The following is an 18898-nucleotide window of genomic DNA, read 5'->3' on the forward strand; positions in this document are numbered from 1 at the left end:
TTAAATGCTATTATAAAATAGGTGCTTCCAGCCAAGTGATCTGATTGGTCAAATAAGCATTCCAATTGTACTTTATGAGCCTGTAAAGTTTCAGCCATGCTTTATGACCCTTGGGCTTTATGAATTTTATGAAAAAATGAAATGGCTGCTCAGCTAACTAGAAGTATCCAGCCGTTGGCTACACCACTTTTTTTTTTTGTTTATCATCTATTTTGTTAAAAAGTTATACATGAAACTTTTTCCTCACACTTTGATTGCCATTGTGTAAAAGATATAATATTCAAGAGTGAGATGACAGCTGAAGTATAGCAATTATGCATAATTAATAGCCCTGCAGGAAGCGCCACTCTCTGCCTGGGCACGGGCTGAGTAGAATTAAAGAAGATGGGGATGGAGTGGAGGTGGCGAAATGGCAGAAACCATTAAGCTGGAGCTTTCGTGGGTCACATGTAAATGTCAATAACAGTGGAGGAGGAGGGAAAAAAGGTTTTCTCTGCATCTGCTGCAGCTTTTTTTTCCAGCACGAAATGGAGAAAATGTGTTAGGAAATTCAATCTGCATCCACATAATGGAGTCCATTTGAAATCAGAGGATGTTCTTGCACCTTTTATTCTTTTTTTTCAACATCTATGCTTGACAGTGAGAATCACTGAGAAATGACTACAGTGTATACACATATCAGCATATATTACAGTATATATATATATATATATCAGCATTTGTGCCGTCAATTTTCCGTCCTACTCAGCAGCAGCACCGAGATAAGACGTAACTGGATGCTGTGTGTGTGTGTGTGTGTGTGTGTGTGTGTGTGTGTGCATTTATCAATATTGACATTAAAGTTAAATGATTAACTTTTGAAAGAAACAATGAAAGTCTTGGCAGTAAATAAACTCTCATTAGGTGAAAGAATGGATATAGACAGCTCCAGTGCAGTGTATGGAAGTCCCCTCTTTGATAGGTAGAATCGCTCAAGGATGCGATTCGCCTCTTGGCAATTTGTTTAAAACATTTTAACAAACACATTTTCAGTAATATTAAGGAAAAATACCTTGAAATTAAGTTTTCTATTCTGTTTTCTTTTTTTTTTTTTCAACAGAACCAGAAACAGAGATCCACAATTAGAACAAGATTAGAGGGATTAGAAAAAGAAACCACTGTTGGCAATGTAGGGTGTGTATGTATGCGTGTGTGTTTTTCTGTGTCTGTGTGTGTTTTTGTTGATCTGTGAGATGGACTAAAGAACAACATAATGTCTACTGACTGATACAGGTCAGCTATCAGCTGTCAGCTATCAGCTGACCAGACACATGTGGCTTTGATTGTTCTGCCATAACTTTCCTTTTACCTTTCAGAAGATGATGATTAAAGTGAATATATATTTTGACGTTTTCTGTCTCATGTGGTCACATTCCTCATTACTCCGGGAAATGTTTTAAAACACAAACACATGTTTTACATATATACGCCCCCTTGTTTCTGTGAAAATAAGCATATTTTTGCGCATCAGCCTTATTTCATGTATTGCTTCATATTCTTCATCTTCTCATATTTTACTTCTTGTCATACTCACACACTGTATTGATTTTATTTTATTTCTTCATTTCTACAACAGTCTTTTCCTTATTTATACTCGCTGTTTCTTTGTTGTATCTGGTTACGAGTAGCTGCGGAAAAGCTCAATTTCCCGACAGAGATCATCTCATTTCTCCCTCATCTCCCCATAAAGCTCCACTCTGGGCCTCAGCATACTGTTTCTCTTATTAGAATTTATTGTACTGAGGCTCAGTAGTTTTGATTTTCTGCCTCCAAAACAATGCAGTGTGCGTCTGTAACCTCTCGTTAGAGGTGCAAATGGGCAGTGAAATGAACTCTGACATCAATCCATTAATATTATTTTCCTCTTTCAAGCTGAATCACTTGATGAATTATCTGAAAAACCTAAGTGGACTAAAGGCTGCTATTCTGAGCCCATCTGTTGTGTCTGTATTTGTTTTGATTATTGAAGAGGGAAAAGGAACGTTAACTCTTTGCAAGCGCTGCTGTTTCCTGTTTAGCACGAAATACGTGATTCAAAAATAGGTCTGGTGTATTCCCGACTTTACAGACACACGAGTCAACAAATGTTTGACAGCTCTGAAATAAAATCTGTGTTTAGCCGTCGCATGCTGTCACTCATTGTATAAAGAACTCTGTCAATATGAGATGAAAGATGTCTTCAGTGCAATGTTTTGGTACTACGAAGATGTTTAACCACTGTCTTACAACTCTGGCTTTGAAGAGGTCGCTGATACTCACATTTAGTATCAAGAACGCTCCGTGCAGTCTTCCCGATGATTTACTGAATAACTTCAAAACTAAATAATGCATGGGCAGTTAAAGATCAACGGGACAAAAATCCCAAAATGAAGTCTGTGTCATGGAGTGCTTCTCATTATATCTATTCATCACATATTTGCAGGCTTTGTAATTGCTCTATTACCTGTCTGCTACATATAAATTATAAAGTCCCCCCTTGTGATGCCACTGTGCCACTACATTTCCCAACACTTTTTTTTTGTTATTTCAACACTGTATTCTCTTAAGGAGCACTGGGCAAAGTGGGAGTGAAGAAACTGCCCTTGTAATTATCCACTTGTCTATATTCAGCCACGTACTCTTGCATTATTCACATCCTTCAATTTACACTGCCATCCGTGTGTGTCATAGCAATGAGCTGCAGTTAGCAAGCCCTGTCATTACTACCGCAGCTGTCCTCCCCTTCCTAACGGCTGTCTCTTGCCATGCCAAACTCACTCCTATATCAGGAAAAGTTTCCTTTAAATGTCAATGAGTTTCAAACCACTCGAGGCTGTCGTGTCCTTATGTTTTTTTGCATATCAACAGATGAAAATGGAGAGAGGACAAAAGAGTGAAGCAACCCTGGGATGTAAACAAAGAAAAGCACACACAACACAATTTTTTAATTATAAAAATAGAACAAATATTCATGCTAACACCAACAAAGCTCCACTAACATTTCATTTCCTTTAAAGTCTTCAGAATAAAAGACCCCTGTCATTTTGTTAGTTAAAAGCTTTTATTATGAAATAGCAAAATCAGGAAATGTTGGGTTTCACCAGCGGTAACTTTACCCGACTCCTGAAACAGCTGGAAACGTACATGGTGTAACTAAGCTAACTATTTAGCTAGCTAGCAGCATTAAGCAATCCAGAGCAGCTGCAAGCAGCTTTTATACCTACTAGGTCCTAATTTTATTAATTATTTATTTTGATTTGGGTTGCAACAGAACTCTGCTATTCTAAATCCTCATTAACTCATTTTAACTCTAGTGTTGCCTCACTCTAATTAGAGCTAATCTTAGATTAAAAGCTACCAGTTTGCTTATTCTCCTCACCTATGGGAGTGCTGTGCAGTAACACTTGCTCCAGGTTGCGTCCATCGTTGTAGAGAGCGAGGTGCCAGGTGCCGGGGTCCATGTACTCAATGAAGCCTGTTTCTTGGAGGCCGCTCAGCAGCAGGCCTTTTGGAGCTTTGGCAGTTGAGACGGGATCAGTCAAGGACCTGGGCAGCGCCTTCCCGTCCAGCAGTTTCACAAAGTCGAACTAGACACAACCAGACAACAACAACATCATCCAATTGGGATGAGCAAGACAGGAATTCGCAAAACCTGCATAAATACGACTTGTGCTGTGTGTGGCTGTTGTTGGGTGGGCCAATTGAATGCTATTGGAAAGCTGCCTGCATACATAAGTTAGCATTAGCATTAGATGCCAGATGTGAATTATGAAACAGAAACCCGAAGAAAAAAAAAGGAAATCCATGTCATCCATGACAGCACATGTTCCATGTCAGTCAGTTCAAAAACTTCACATACTGCTAAAAGCATGGGCAGATGTTCCCACCCAGGTTCTCAAATGGAACAAACTATTATTTCATTTGTCTAAACCTCTCCATGCTTCTCTCTCTCTCTCTCTTTAACTTTCCCCACCACCCTCCTCTCTCCCTCCCTCTCCTCTCCATCCTAAAACCTCCTTCAACTAGCGAGCGCTTGCTGAGTCTTATTCCCCCTGAGGGCTGTGTGTCACGCTAGTGTCAAAAACAGCTAATTAGACCTCTTCATGCAGGCAAGAGCAGGGGCGCACTGATGTTAAAAAGCAGATGACTCAGTGTGCGTTGTATTTTTGTATGTATACGTGCCTCTCGCATGGCACAGTGCTGTTCGACACTGTGTGCAACGTATGCCTGTATTGTCTCTGGAGATGTGTCTCAGACAGATTCAATCCACACTGAGCCGACTAAATCAGAAATGTTGTTTTCCTGGTAAAAATGAGATGCATCCACATTTTTGAAGATGTATATGTGGAGATCTCTGTCCACGTGGGGAAAATAGCTAAATCTCCTCCTGTTCTTATAGCCCACGAACAACAAAATTTTGCATCACAGCAAGACATCTGGTAGGAGTGTGACAGAAAGAGCCTGATTACTCTTCAGAGCCTCAACAAGTGAAACTTCTGTTTTCCATCATCTCTTCGACTGTGTTTTAGTACAGTTTAGCTCACAATTTAATTACTCATTTACGTATTTTAAGTATAAAAGAGTGAATCGTTCATGGCTCATTAAATGCTACCTGCTAAACAGGCCGACAGCAGTTTGTGCTTCGCTACATAAAGATACTGATTAAATATATTATGCTTGCAAACTTGACGAACAAGCATAAATGCAGTTTATTGACACCTGTGTTGTGTGACAGGCTTAAGTGACATTTAAAATGCGTGATCACATATAAGGTTAGAGGCGACCGGAAGTTGTTTTCTTTACCACTCACTGCTGTGCAATCCCTGACCTGTGTGAGCAGGCATACATCTATCGAGTTAAATGTGTGCTTCACCTCTGGCTGAGGAACTTAACTACCTATGATAGCAAGGTAGAGATGTGTGGCTGTGGCATGCTTATTTTCCATTTGCCCAGTGCTTACACACTTCTCTTGCAGCTAGAGACCAAGTCTTAAACACGAACTGTACAGAACGTACTATACTGAATCCAACATTGTCACTGATTGAATCAATATTCTTTAGCACAGCTGTCAGCTCAACCCTGATACATAGGGTTACTGCCTGGTAACAGCTTACAGCTAGTATGAGAACCACAGAAACATAATGTTCTAACTGTGCTGCAGGCTAGGGGCTGCTGAGCTGTGTTGTGTGTTTCCCACACATAGGCTTTGCTCCCATTTTAGCATTTTTTACTTTACATGACCAAAAGTTCTCTCCGCTGTTTTATGTAGTGTAATGCACTTGAATCGTGATGCACTTGAGTTTCGAAAAGAAAAAATCACACTACAAGGTCAGTGAATGTAAATCTTTGGACTGAACTGAATGAAATTTGGCTTGCAAGGCAGCTGGATTCATGATTATGTAATCTTACAAATCCATCTTTCCAAGCTTCAAGCTATGCGCTTGTGAACGAACACACAGGCGAGGAACCAATCAGTGCTCTTTGATGAAACTACTGGCAGCTAGAGACAGCAGCTATGGGCGTGAGGAACAGCGAGAGAAGCAACTGTTCGAAAGAGCAGTGTTTCCCACACATCGACTTCATCCCATTTTAGCATTTCTTACTTTAATGCTATCCACCATCTATTACAAGTGAACAGTCGGGAGATTATATTTCATTGAGAGAAGAGCAAATAATGGCACTAAGTCCTCTTCCCAACGGAAAAGATGTTTTCGCTCTTCTCTTGACAAACTTCAGTAAGAATTTAATTTACCAACTGGCTCTGCTGGTGGTTGCACTCTCCTTCTGTTTATCTGATTGGTTGAAAGTAGCCTGTGATAGAAGGTGATAGACAGATGGTTCTCCAATCACATGCCAAGTATTTCATTAAAGTGTCTGCCCTTTATCAACAAGTTTCTAGCACCGCCTTTCAAGATGGTTATGTGTAACGAACCATCTGGCATGTTAGGTTAGAAGAAAATAATTTCACTAGAAAAGCGATTGCAGTTTTCACCTCTATGTTTACAAAAAATGCTGCAAAGTAATCCAATTGGAGAAAAAAAATATTAATTGGGAATAAATGACTCAGATTTCCTGATTGGCTGACTGTAACACAGTCTGGACTGATACTTAATATCTCTTGCAAGATTATATTTTCTCTACAATTATATTTTTTGTTTTGCCACATTTGTAAATGTGTTTAAAATATCCCATCACATAATCAGGATCAAGGCAAAATTATAATGCTATATACATAACTGTCTTAAAAAAGCACTTGAAGAGACTTATGGCACATTTGTGTCAGCTCAGATAAAAACGCTGCCTTAGTGTGGATGAAAGGCCAAAAGAAAAAAAGAAATGCATCAGTGTGGATGTGTTACTGTGGTGCCTCGGCAAACAAGCCCATCTGGGCGAACAGCATGCTCCAACAGGATCCTCCATTACCTGAGTGTGTGTAGGCGGTATGTTCCTGCGTCCGTAGACCCCCAGCAGTGCATTGTGTGACAGAGACAGGTTGAACTTGATGTAAGTTGGATGATGCACAGTCATATGAAACCTCCAGAATAGTCCAGGTGGGATTGCCTGGCTCTGTTGGGTTCCAACATCGACCTCGCCGCGGTCGATGGCCCGGCCTCGCACCCATTTCTCTGCAGATAAAAACCACAGACACGTGATATTGTTAAGTCACAGACTTGTCAAGGCAGACAGAGAGTTCTATTCAGTATCAGAGGGAGCAATTAATGACCGACCTGATGTCCTCAAACATCAGTGTGATCAGCGGCCATACTAATGAAGTGAGACTGAACAGACGTCGGGAATGACTTAGCGCTGGTGAAAATCCTGCTTTTCAAGAGACCTTGCTTTGGCAATCGTTTGGATAGGCTCTGCATAAAGATGAACTGCTTTAGAAAGGAAGTGTTTTGTCTGAGAGCTGTCTACTGGGGCTTTGTCATGTGCTATATTAGCATCTTCTAACAAGAGAGAAAGAGAGCGTGTGTTAGCATGTGTGTGAAAGGGAAAGAGACAGAGAGGTGGAGGAGAGAAAGCGAGGAGGGCAGGGGCACGCACACATGCACGCACGCATTCACAAACAGCGTCACGGCACAAAGATAGTGTCTTGAGTGAGAGCATGTTTTTGTGTGTGAAGAGAATAGGTCTTTCCAACGGTCCCCTGGCCATCAGCTCCTCTCCTCTCCATAAGCCTTTATCAACCACCAGGCCTGAGTCTTTTGTGTCGCGGAGCAGGCGAGGCTCTCCAGCCCTCTTTGTGTCGGCCTTTATGGAGAGATATATCTCAGCTTCTAAACTAAGATGGAGGAAATACGGTGACAGAAGGGAGCCAGCCGATCGTTACGGCCACAAAGGCAGAAGAACAGTTAGGGGCAGATTCATGGACGAGGCCGCTCACTCTCAATCCATAATCCTTGCAGCTTTACCACTCCATTATGGCGACACCATGCCCACCCACAGGCCAGCCTGAATATATCACATGTGCTGTCAAACACAGATAGGGAGGTAGAGAGTGCAGGCCTGTGAGTAGCTCCTGTTTCTACTGATGCTGTTCCTCTTGAGTCATGCTAGTGGTGTGGCTTTAGAGATGGCAGTGTTGGTCTTCTGTTCTATCGGTTGGTCAGTCCAACACTTTCAGACTGAAAGGTCTCAACAACTACTGGATGGGTTGCAGTGGGTTTGTACAGACATTCATGGTGCCTAGAGGATGAATCCTAATGACTTCGGTCATTTACCTGACTTTTAATCTAGCTCTAACATGAGGTTGACATTTTCGGCTTTGAGTGAGATGTGAAAATGTCAAATGACAATAATTGGATGGATTTTCATAAACATTTGGGACGCACATTTATGTCCCCCTCGGGATATATTGGATTAATTTTGGGAAGGAGACCTATAGCAACTCTTCATTTGGCACAATTATCAGGTCAATTTTTGTATTTCTTTTAAAATACTTTGCTTCATGACTAAATACCTGCACAAATTCTGACATTCTTATCAGCCTCAACTGTACATTATGTTTAGAGCTAATTAGCAAATATTTGCATGCTAGTGTCACATGGTTGATAATGCTTCCACTTGCTACTTTACCTGATATGTGTATGTTGGCCTAGTGTTCTGTCACTTTAAATACATATGCGGTTGCCTTTAATCTCCTGAGACCTGAGCTCTTGTTTAGTATGCATATTTAATTTCTCCTAGCTTATTGGGATTAGTAGAACCTGATAATTACAGAAACGAAGCATCATCCTTGAGCAGGAAGCAGTTTTTGAAAAAAATGATGTCCTCATATGGGGAAAAGTCATAAATGTGCAACAAAGTATTAAACTGTTAATTTCCATGAAAATTGCTGTGCAAAAAGAAAATTAGCAAACAATGCATCATTTGAATTTTCCTTACTTCATACTCTAAACTAGGAATGTCCTTTTTGAATATCTGTCACATCTATTGGCCTGTCTGAAATGCTGCAAAAACAGATGTGTTTGGATTGCAAGCATATGAATACATTACTTTTGAAAGTTACCAGTGTGTAACAAAGTATAAAACTGTTACTGGTGTTCATTATCATTCATAATCTTGATAACTTAATTGTTCCACACCAGGAGCATAAGCACCATCATCAGACAAAACCGTCGCCTCAGAGTTTAGTCCTACTAATGCATTCAACAATCTCTCTGCTCTTAACAGAGAAATATGCCATGTAAATGTATCACATAACAATAAAAAAGCTGTTACCTACACTTCACTTTCACTTTGCATGAATGATAATAAAAATCCCAATGTACTCAAGTGAGTACCTTCTATCTAGATCCATCCTGGCTTGTTACTATTACTAAAATGTATCCAATTTTTATCCGACATCAATCTACAAATGTTATTTAGCATAAATTAACAAGTTCGAACCATAAAATTTGATGAGGTTTTGTACCTTGTCTACTTTTGTCTCGTGATTTGTTGTAGAAGGTTTCGGCTAAGATGGCAGCCATCTTGTTTTTGCACCGATTAATGTGTTGTGCTTTTGCCACAACTAGATGACTGAAACAGGTGTCTACAAAAGAGGACAACGGGTCTAAGTAAGGAAGAATGAAGTATAAGACGGAGAAAACCCAAAATGTAACGTCCCCATATGAGGACGCAGGGTCTCAGGAGGTTAAGGGAATGACGCACCAAACAGTCTTTCCCAGTCTAACTTAGCGGTAGTCAAAATCATGTTTACAGCACTGTGCAAATTGTTTAAAGAGTTTTCATTTTTCTTTATAATTTGAAGAATATAACAATGTATACGCCATGTACCTGGAGGAGTTCAGACATGGACAAAGAATTTCATACAACTGTACATCTGCATATTCATCTTGTCTGATCTGCGAACGTGTAGGCTATGTTGCTAGCTAAGTTAGCCAAATACTACATCTACATTTACATTTACATTTAGGGCATTTAGCAGACGCTTCTGTCCAAAGTGACTTACAATAAGTACATCTGTCACAAGAAAGAGACCACAAAATATCACCTTCGATAAAGTAAGAATGAAAACATAGAAACAATTTTCAAGCCCTCATCTGAGCATAATAGCTGCTATTAATCAAGGATACCTATTTACCAAGAATGCTAAGCTGTGTGTGTGTGTTTCTGTATCGCTCACTGCTGAAAATACATGTTTCAGAAGAAAACAAACTGTTACTGAGTAAATACACTCAACTGAGAACCTTGGCCTGTGTCGTCTTTATTAATCACAAGATTCCACCTGGTACACTGGCTTATTAAACTGAGATGGTAAACATGGATATCATTACATCTGCTATACAGCAGCATGATAGCATTGACACTGTGACACAGTCCTTTTCATTTATATTTACTCTTATTTATTCTACTACTTTAGTAATATTTCATTCAATCTTTCTATGGTTACATTTCTATTCTAGAAGGAGCTACTAATAAAGTATTTCTGATTTTGAAAGAATCAAGTCTTTTACCTAACGAGCAGTTGCTTGACTCATACTCTGTTGCTTTCTTAATTTCTTCATCAATAACACACATTCAAGATATATTTCATCACATACATTCAAATATGTTCATGCTCAAAAGCTAAGTGATGAACATGGTAAACATACTTGCAAAACAGCATCATGTATACATGGTCATTGTGAGAATGTTTGCATGCTGACGTAGCATCACAGAGCTGCTCGCATGGCTGTAGAGAATTCTAACTCTTAAAACCAACTCTGGCACAATGTCAAGTACCATGCTAATAAATGGCAGCGGATTTGATTTCTCTTTTTATCTTCTATCTCCTTTATCTTCTTCTTCTATGGACTATGGGATTGGAAAACGTAAATTGATTAATTGGATAATTGATTGGACTTGACTGAGCTGTGACAAGAGAGCTGGAGGATAGGGAGAGAGAGGAAGTAAGACAAAGGGAGAGAAACATGAGCGGGGGATGAGAACAAAAGGAGAGTTCAAAAAGGGTTTGTAATGAAAGGGAAAAAAGAGACAGGTGTCCCGTATGGAGCATAAATTGTCCCTGTACTGAAATCTCTACCGAACAGAATAAAAGCAGCTTGGCAGAACTGAGGTATGCATTCATGCATTCCTGCTGAGTCTACCTCAGCAGTCTATTCCTTTTAATGCTAATCCTCACTCCTGTGCCTCGCCACAAAAAATAAATAAATAAATATATAAAAAAATAAAGGCCAGCAGAGGGATGGATGTCCCGAGGAAAGCAGCCTTTTATTCAACAACAGATGAATAGGACATGAATAGGGCATGGCAGTTGGCAGAGCACTGGCAGGCAGACAGGCGCGCAGGCGAGCCGGCGTGCAGGCTGAGTGGCAGGCTGGCGGGCAGATGAGCAGGCAGGTCCTTCTGATGCTAATTACTGTATAGCGCCTCTCAGAGTCTGATGCAACACTGGGACAGAAAGCCGCGCTCAGGTCAGCCGCGAGGATGGGTGGTGGGCTGTGAGACACGGAGGGAGGGAGGAGTGGAGGGGAGTTGTAGAAGGGAGAAAGCAAAAAAAGAGGAGGGGGAGGAGAAGGACCATGTCCAAAGAGTCGGTTTGCCGGTGTCAAGTTATAGCTGCTGATGCAAGAGAGAAGAAAAAACCTTCCTTGCATCGCTTTTCTCTTTCTGTCTCAGCAGAAGAGGATAATAGTGCAGCTCCAGGAAAAAGAGGGGAGGATTGAGGCATTTTGGGAGTCCCGCAGAAACCAGGCGGATCTCACGGTGACTGGGGCTCCTCCAGGCCTCAACAGCTGCTCAGATTACTGCTGTCAATCAATGCGTTCCACCCGCTCCGTAACCCCGTGTACCTCATCACAAAAAACTTGAGACCATTCTTTGAAAAATATTTCACAACAGCAAACCTCCTTTTATTTTCCTACTTGGCAGGCAAAAAGAACACAAGCTTAAACAAGCCAATATGCGAGCGGCAAGGTAAAATTTCTTCACACCTTGCCATCATGTAGCTTTAATAAGCAAGAAGCAGCTTGAAATTCACACTTGCTTTCGGTTACTGAGAACAAAGATGAAAATAAATAGCGTTGCATAAATCTGCTCTTATGCTTTTCCTCATTAGTTGGCAGCTGAAGCAAGTTGTAAGCAAAAAATGTATTAAGGTTTATTTCAAAATGTTGAGCCTGTTTAAAGGGGCAATGAAAGTGTTGCATTCATGTTTGCCATTAAGCACAACGTGCCCTTGATGGCAATGATGAAGGGTTAGTGGTCAAAACCAACATAATGTTCTGTATAATAATGATGCTGCCTCAGCCAATTATACTGGTAGTGTGGCATGGTAAAACAGTGCTAATGACACTACTCACCCACAATATGCTAACACATGAACACATTGCACAATGTTCTCCTAAATTAGCCCTTGGAAGGTTCCTTTGCTACAGGAGATCTGGATTGGGATGGTTTTAGATATGAACTCTTAACATATCTCATTCCTTATGACTAGCTAACATCTCCACATTGTTCTAAGTGCTTTATCGTAGGCGACTGGACTTGTTTCAATCTCCACATTGTCATATTTTCTTATAACATATGTGTTTCTCAGAGTCAATGTGGGTTTGCCTGCCCTTTTATCTGTCTGTGTGTTACGTGTCTCTGAGTGTTTTGTGTGTCTAGTATGTGCGCAGGCGGGCCGACGAAAGAGATGAGCTACATTAGGACTTGGGACACAAGGTCTAATTAATTTCTCTTGCCTACGGGTTATTCAGGTAAAACAATTACACCTGTAATCTATTTTCAAAGGAACTAAACTGTCTTTGCAATTAATGTTATTATCGCTCAGATACTAATGAAGCAGAGAACAGACTAAAAGTGCAGTCGGGGTCTTGGTGACAGAACATGTCTGGGGGGACCGGAACTGTGCGAGCGTATGCGCGCGAGTTTTAGTCAATATTGAAGCGTAGGCCTTGTGTGTGGATCTCACACACATTGGTGCAGACAACATTAATAGTGTTCCAAATGCAAGAGAGATTGAGTTTGCCGCAGGATGAATAAAAATATCACAATGGGCAAGGTCTCTATAATTACTTGGATTCAATTAAGGGCCTTTTGAGCAGTTGGCTTAATAAGCTTTCAGCCTCCTCTCTCCACTGTGCCGCCTAATGAGTGTCAGTCAGAGTCAGGAGAAGATAATGCTCTTGGCCTTAGGGCCCTTCATTACTCTCTTGTTCTCACCTTCCACCATCGGGCCTCAGGCTGTGTCTGTGACAGGCAAGTCTGGCCGTTCACAAACTCATTCACTCCATGACACTCGGAGTGCACTTACATCATAACACATGTAATATGTGTTGTAAAAATTGAAACATCATAAAGCACTTGTGGTTTTTTTTATTCCTCCTCTGCTAAGCTCATACTAATCTAGTAGGTCAGAGGCCTAGAAGGAGCAAACCACGGCTCACTACATATCCATGCTGCTCATTTTAATTTAAGACTAAGTCCATCTGTTTTAAGTCTCCTAAGTTGAAACAAAGCTTCGGTTGTTTCATATAAAAGATTTTCGTATTTACTTTTTTTTCAGTTTCCTTTCTTCCTTTCTTACCAACAAATCCAATATCCAAACATTTAAATCAGAATGTGATGACAGTTGTCGGTTTTTTTGGTCACAGTCAATCAAATCTGATCTAAGCACACTGACGCGGTCCTGATGACGCAAATTAGCAGAGTCACAATTCACGAAGAAGTTTATGTTGACTTAATTGTTGCTTAGTCATGAATATTTAACAGAAATATAAGTTTTTTTCTTTGTTATTCTTTTTATCATCTTGGGACACTTTAGATTTGTTTTGAAACCCCCTCCTAAAGACTGGAAATAACAAACAGAGAAATACTTTCTCCAAGATTTCAGTGATGGCAATGTAAAGCACCAAAAATGTTCAAAATATAGTGTACACCTAAAATGGATATATATTTTTAGGGGTGCCTTCTTTTAGGTGGCTAAAATACATCTTGCTTGATCCTGTTTAAATGGTCTTGCATTTCTATAGCGCTTTTCCAGTCTACTGACAGCTCAAAGCGCTTTACAATACTTGCCACATTCACCCATTCACACACACATTCATACACTGATGGCGGAGGCTGCCATGCAAGGCGCCAACTGCTCATCAGGAGCAATTTGGGGTTCATTATCTTGCTCAAGGACACTTCGACATGTAGCTGAGAGGAGCCGGGATTCGAACCAGTGACAGTTTAGTGGTTCAATGCTCTGCTTCCCTGTCAGTGCTAAGCACTGCTTCTCCACACAGGGCGAGAGCTGATGGTCACCTACTGCTGGTAACACATTGACTAGGAGCAATCGTTCATACAACCCCACATCAAAAGACCCAAATTATCACTTTAGGTAAAAGCATCAATACAGCGCTATAAAAAATGTTCTTTAACGTATCATTATGAAGAAAATGTTGACTGCACAATGTAACGGCTATAGAATAATGACCATTGGTGTTTAGATTGGTTCCCTATAAACAATTTTGTCTGCCACCAGGCACGTAATCTCCTGGGGAAATGAAGGCTGATAGGCGACCACTGTTTCTATCTGCCTGCACGTTTCCAACAGAGACAAAATACAGCAGATGAGTGAACTCGTGTTTGTCCCGTTCTGTCTGTAGTTGATACTCCGAAGTAAATGGTTGTTTTTGCAACAGTGCCGCCAACAGTAATGCCACTTTGAACTGTTAGGCATAATATTATGCTACATTATCAGATTGTTAATACTGACACATCAATGTGTAGACATCATTTGAATGTTGTAGCACTATGCAACTTTTGTTTCAGCCTACAAACGAACAGAGACAGAGCTTTGGATCAAGGAGTAGTAGTTTGCAAGAGCTTACATAGTTCTTCTTTAAAGTGGAATACATTTCTAGAACCCGACCACTATATTCATCCACAGATATTGGCCTATCACAGATGTTGGTTTTGGTATTCTTTTTTTTTTTTTTTTCAAATATCTTATTGCAGAAAAAGATGCAGGGGATTATGTATGAAAATTAAATTCTGTGTGAAGTGCATTGTTTCAGTGCACTGATGTCAATTTGGATATGATGGTTGTGAACCTGTAAATGATCCTGCCTCAATTACATACAGTATATCTTTGTCATAAGTGCTTGATGACCATCTGTGAGGGATAATTGCAAAATATATGTTTATAAATATATATGTGAATATATACTTTGCATAAAAGAATACTGGCGAATATATGAATATCAGAATTGTTTTACTCCTTTATATCGGTATTGGCATCGCTACATCCGGTATCGGTCGAGGTCTACTAATATCAAACGCTGTATATGCTGTTAGAAAGTTCAATCTATAACAGTAGATTTATTTTCTATAATCATGTGTTTTTGATGCAATTACCCTGATTTGTTTTTTTTTGTTTTTTTTAAACTCCCTTTGGAGAAAGTATATTATTTTATCAAACAGGAAGTGCCAGTCTGTTTACCAAGAAGATAAGAATCAACTTTGACTTTTTTTTGCCTTTAATGTCAGAGCCTAAGACATCAATCTTCTTCCCTCAAATGTCAAGCGTGAGTACTACAAACCCCTCAGCCCAAGTGTGTCATTGACACTGTAAATACTGACTGCAGCTTGAAATTAGGTTCAATTTCTTCAGCTATATTTGGCTGAGGTGTTTTGAATGCGGGCTGAGTAACAGACTGACATGTTGCCGCTGTGAGGCTTTCTCAACTTGAGGCGCTCAAGCAGGGGGTTCACTAAATGATCTATACTGTCTCCGCGTGTGTGTCTGTGTGTACGTGGGCGTGTGTGTTACATCCTGAGACTGTATCCCAGCGTGAGAAAATCAATGAGACCAGTGTAACATGGACCAGTCCATCAGCATTTGCACACATGCACACACACTCATCCCTCCCACAGACACATCGCCCTTTCAGCCACATACATGCGGGCAATATGCACACATTTTGTTACACACTGCTCAGCCTCACTCCACTCTGTCTGCACACAGTCTAGAATATTGATGTGCTCTTTAAGAGCCCTCCTCTCTGTCTGTGTCACATTCCATCCATCTACACACCATTTCCAACCACACCATCCGATAGTGAAAACAATTCAGCACTAACTCAATACAATCTTTGCATAGGCTCAGATGGCATTCCACGAACTCCACATTTCATCATCTCTGCATTATAATGAGGCATTATGCCGCTCCACTGTATGTCAGTTTGTATCATTTCATATCATTAATATATCCGACATTCAACGTAGACTGAAATATTACTCTCAAACTTCAATGTACTTCATTAAGGGTAGGGAATCCACTGACAGAAAATTTCTTCTCTGGGCACTTCTGCTTTCATCTGCACCAGAGGAATCTCTGTATGTGTGTGTGTGTGTGTGTGTGTGTGTGTGTGTGTGTGTGTGGGCATGCCTGTATGTGCATGTCAGATATAGCTAAAGAAAAAAGGGAGGGGAAAAGATGTAGTGTTAGTGCGTGCACTTTCACGCATGCACATCAGCCCGAGGTTGATTATCATGGGGTGAGTGGCAATTAATGTAGCACTAATTAGAGAAGCTTTTATGTGTGGAGGACTAAGAAGGGCTCCTGGTGATCTCTGGAAACTGCAGGCGAGATAGCACGGAGAACATAAAACACAGCACGCACAGCTTGACAACACACTAGCCATACGCAGATGACACAACATGTCAATTAGTATCTCGCGCCTCGCTGCAAGCTGCTTCATAAGGTAGATTAGAATTTCGCGGCGCCGGATCTTGATTTGGGGGTAGAGCCGACAAATCAAACGGAGAGCCTATCTTTATGGCATTGAAGTTGACATAAAAACAACAGCACACTAAAAATACACGAACAAGAACACAGAAAGATTACTACCTTCCAATCATCTCGCCGAGCTCGTTTCATCTCTCCCTACTGTGTCATCAGTTTATATCAAAACAAGCAGAAACTGATAACTATCCTCCAATCACTCTCCTCAGCTATCTTCATGCTCCCACGGTTATGTTGTTACTCGTGTTTGGAGCAGTGCATCAACAATACATTAATTTATTCCAAAATAAAGGAAGGAACATTTTCCTGCTTGTTTTCTTTGTTTGTAGACAAAAACCATGGAAACTGCTAATAAGCTGTCTCATGAAAATGCATGCATTATAATGCCGGCAATTACTCAGCTTGCGCCACCATTATTTTGGATATCTCACACATCCTTCACGTAGATTCATATCCATCAATCACTCTTCTCTCCTCCCATCACTCTCATTCTCCTCTCTCCCTGCCGTGTCATGTTTTTGTCATTTCCATTCCCCGCAGCCTCCTCTCACCATCCTTCGCTGTGTAATCTAGGGGATTGTGTGGTCTCTTGGTGTGAGAGGTGATGGGTACAGCAGGATGAGCGTGATAATCTGCCACACTGGATTACAGTCTAATCTCTAATCTCTCTGGCTCTCCTCTGCCCGGGGACCACCTCCACCGTGCCAATTTTATTAATCTGAGCCCCCTGCATCAACGGCTTAGCTTTGCCCATTTTGATTTCCCCAGCTTTCATCAAGCATATAAAGCAATAGGAATTGAAACAATAGATTGTTGTGACGCAACACTCGGAAGTGAATTCCATGACCCCTGCGCGCTCTATCGGAGGATTTAGCTAGTGATGAGAGTGTTAATCCTCAGAATGTGAGGATTCATCAAGAATAGTTGCTTCAGGGATGTCTCAGGTTGCCCAAATTGCAGCGGGTTGCAGTTTGGCTCGCACATTCTCTGGATAAGTGCTGAACATGGGCTCCGACAGCATCCAATGTAATATCCATCAGAGTCAGTGTAAGCGTGAAGGTTGCTGTGTCCCGCCTGACTTCATGACCTGGAACACTCACAATTAATGTCCCATGTCATGGGGTTAAATTGGTGTTAGTAATTCCTCTGGCTAGTTGAGAGACGGCCGAGTGGAGAGAAGCTATTCCAGTCACGGACTGGCTAAGAGGGAACATGATTAACCAATTACCTTGCCTTTCTAATAAATGAGTAATCAGTTCAAGTCTGATCTCTGGACTGATGTCTGTCTATCGTATTGGCACATTCATTGTGCCGAGTGTGTTATGTATGCAAGCCAGAGTCCTAATGCAATAGAAGCTGATTGGAATTCATGCCAATGGATATATAGTCAGCCTCAACATGTTCCAATCATAATGTTTAAATGTTCGTGTTTACATTTCAAGAGGATTTTCTGTTCTTACCAGCATTCTCATAATTCTGCCTCCATTACATTCTGTAGCCAAGAGTGTGATGGCAGGATTTATATTTCATTAAATGTGCAGACGGAAAAACAGGAGTACAATGAGATGAATACTCTAAGAAGTTATAGAACGCAGAATAGCATGAGTTGTCATAACATATATGTATTTGAGCTGACCTTTGCCACGCACTGTTATGATTGAAGAAGAAGAGAACTTTTAGCAGAATGTTGTCAGACTAGAGATGAACTCATTACTTCTAAAATCCATTGTTAGCTCAGTGCTTTGCTCGCAGACATCACGTCTTTGTGATGTGCGTTAGTAATGTAAACTTTGTTTGGATAACAAGTACTGAAAATTATATGTATTCCATGCAAAATACCATTTAACAGCTTGGCATATCAAAAAAGGACTAATGTACTTCACAGAGAGGAAATAAGTTAAATTATTTGGCTTTATACTAATTTCAGTGCATTTACAAACACATATGCTCGTGGAAATGGAATGGAGCACTGTGCAGATGCTGTAAAGAGCACTCCACTGATATAGCACTGCTATAACACTGTCAGATGCAAAATGGCAACTGCTCACACAGAGATTTGTGTGTTATGCTAGTTTTGGCTATTTGGTTTCACCAGCCAACAAGGCTGCCAAACAGCTGAGTCACACCAGTGTATATTTTTAAGGACACCTGGGGACATTTCCGGCCACTTTTTTGCCTTCAAAACCAGGTGTTTTTTTAAAAGAGACCTGCAGACATTTCTTGCTGTTTTTGTGGCGACCAAAACTGGCTACTTCCTACAGGAAGTCCGACTATCTCCAACTGCGATCGTGGTGATTTAAGACAAACCATGATGTTTTCCTAACCCTAGGGTTTTTTGTGCCTAAACCTAAACAGACTATAGGCAGAGCATTGTGACAAGAGAGAAATAGAAAATTCAACCTAAACAAACGTAAAGTTGCAACATAAAGAAACGTTCAGTTTCACTTTATCTGTGGTTTTGCAGAAACATTCTTGGTTAACATTTATTCTAGCGATTGATATGAGCAGAGATGAGGAGGGAGCTGCAGAGGTCTGATCAGCTCATTTCTTTCTAACTCCTCATCCTCAGATTGTAGTACTTTCAAACTTGTAGTCTTCAGACACAAATGATCCTGACTTGAGTGGCATCACTCG

General features: G+C 40.7%; 1 protein-coding gene across 2 annotated transcripts in view; it reads right to left on the reverse strand.

Annotated features, from left to right (window-relative positions):
- Positions 1-18898, reverse strand: part of tenm1 (teneurin transmembrane protein 1) — a 179417-nt gene that overhangs the window by 84877 nt on the left and 75642 nt on the right. Inside the window, exons 7-9 of one of the 2 annotated variants that reach the window (XM_073486775.1) lie at positions 13026-13060; positions 6442-6642; positions 3398-3605 (exon numbers count right to left, since the gene is read on the reverse strand). In XM_073486775.1, the coding sequence (XP_073342876.1) occupies positions 3398-3605; positions 6442-6642; positions 13026-13060 (444 nt within the window). Of the gene's footprint in view, positions 1-3397; positions 3606-6441; positions 6645-13025; positions 13061-18898 lie in introns of both variants that reach the window. The other variant, XM_073486774.1, reaches the window with a different exon arrangement.

Source organism: Pagrus major, chromosome 18, assembly GCF_040436345.1.
Source record: "Pagrus major chromosome 18, Pma_NU_1.0".
Classification (NCBI taxonomy): domain Eukaryota; kingdom Metazoa; phylum Chordata; class Actinopteri; order Spariformes; family Sparidae; genus Pagrus; species Pagrus major.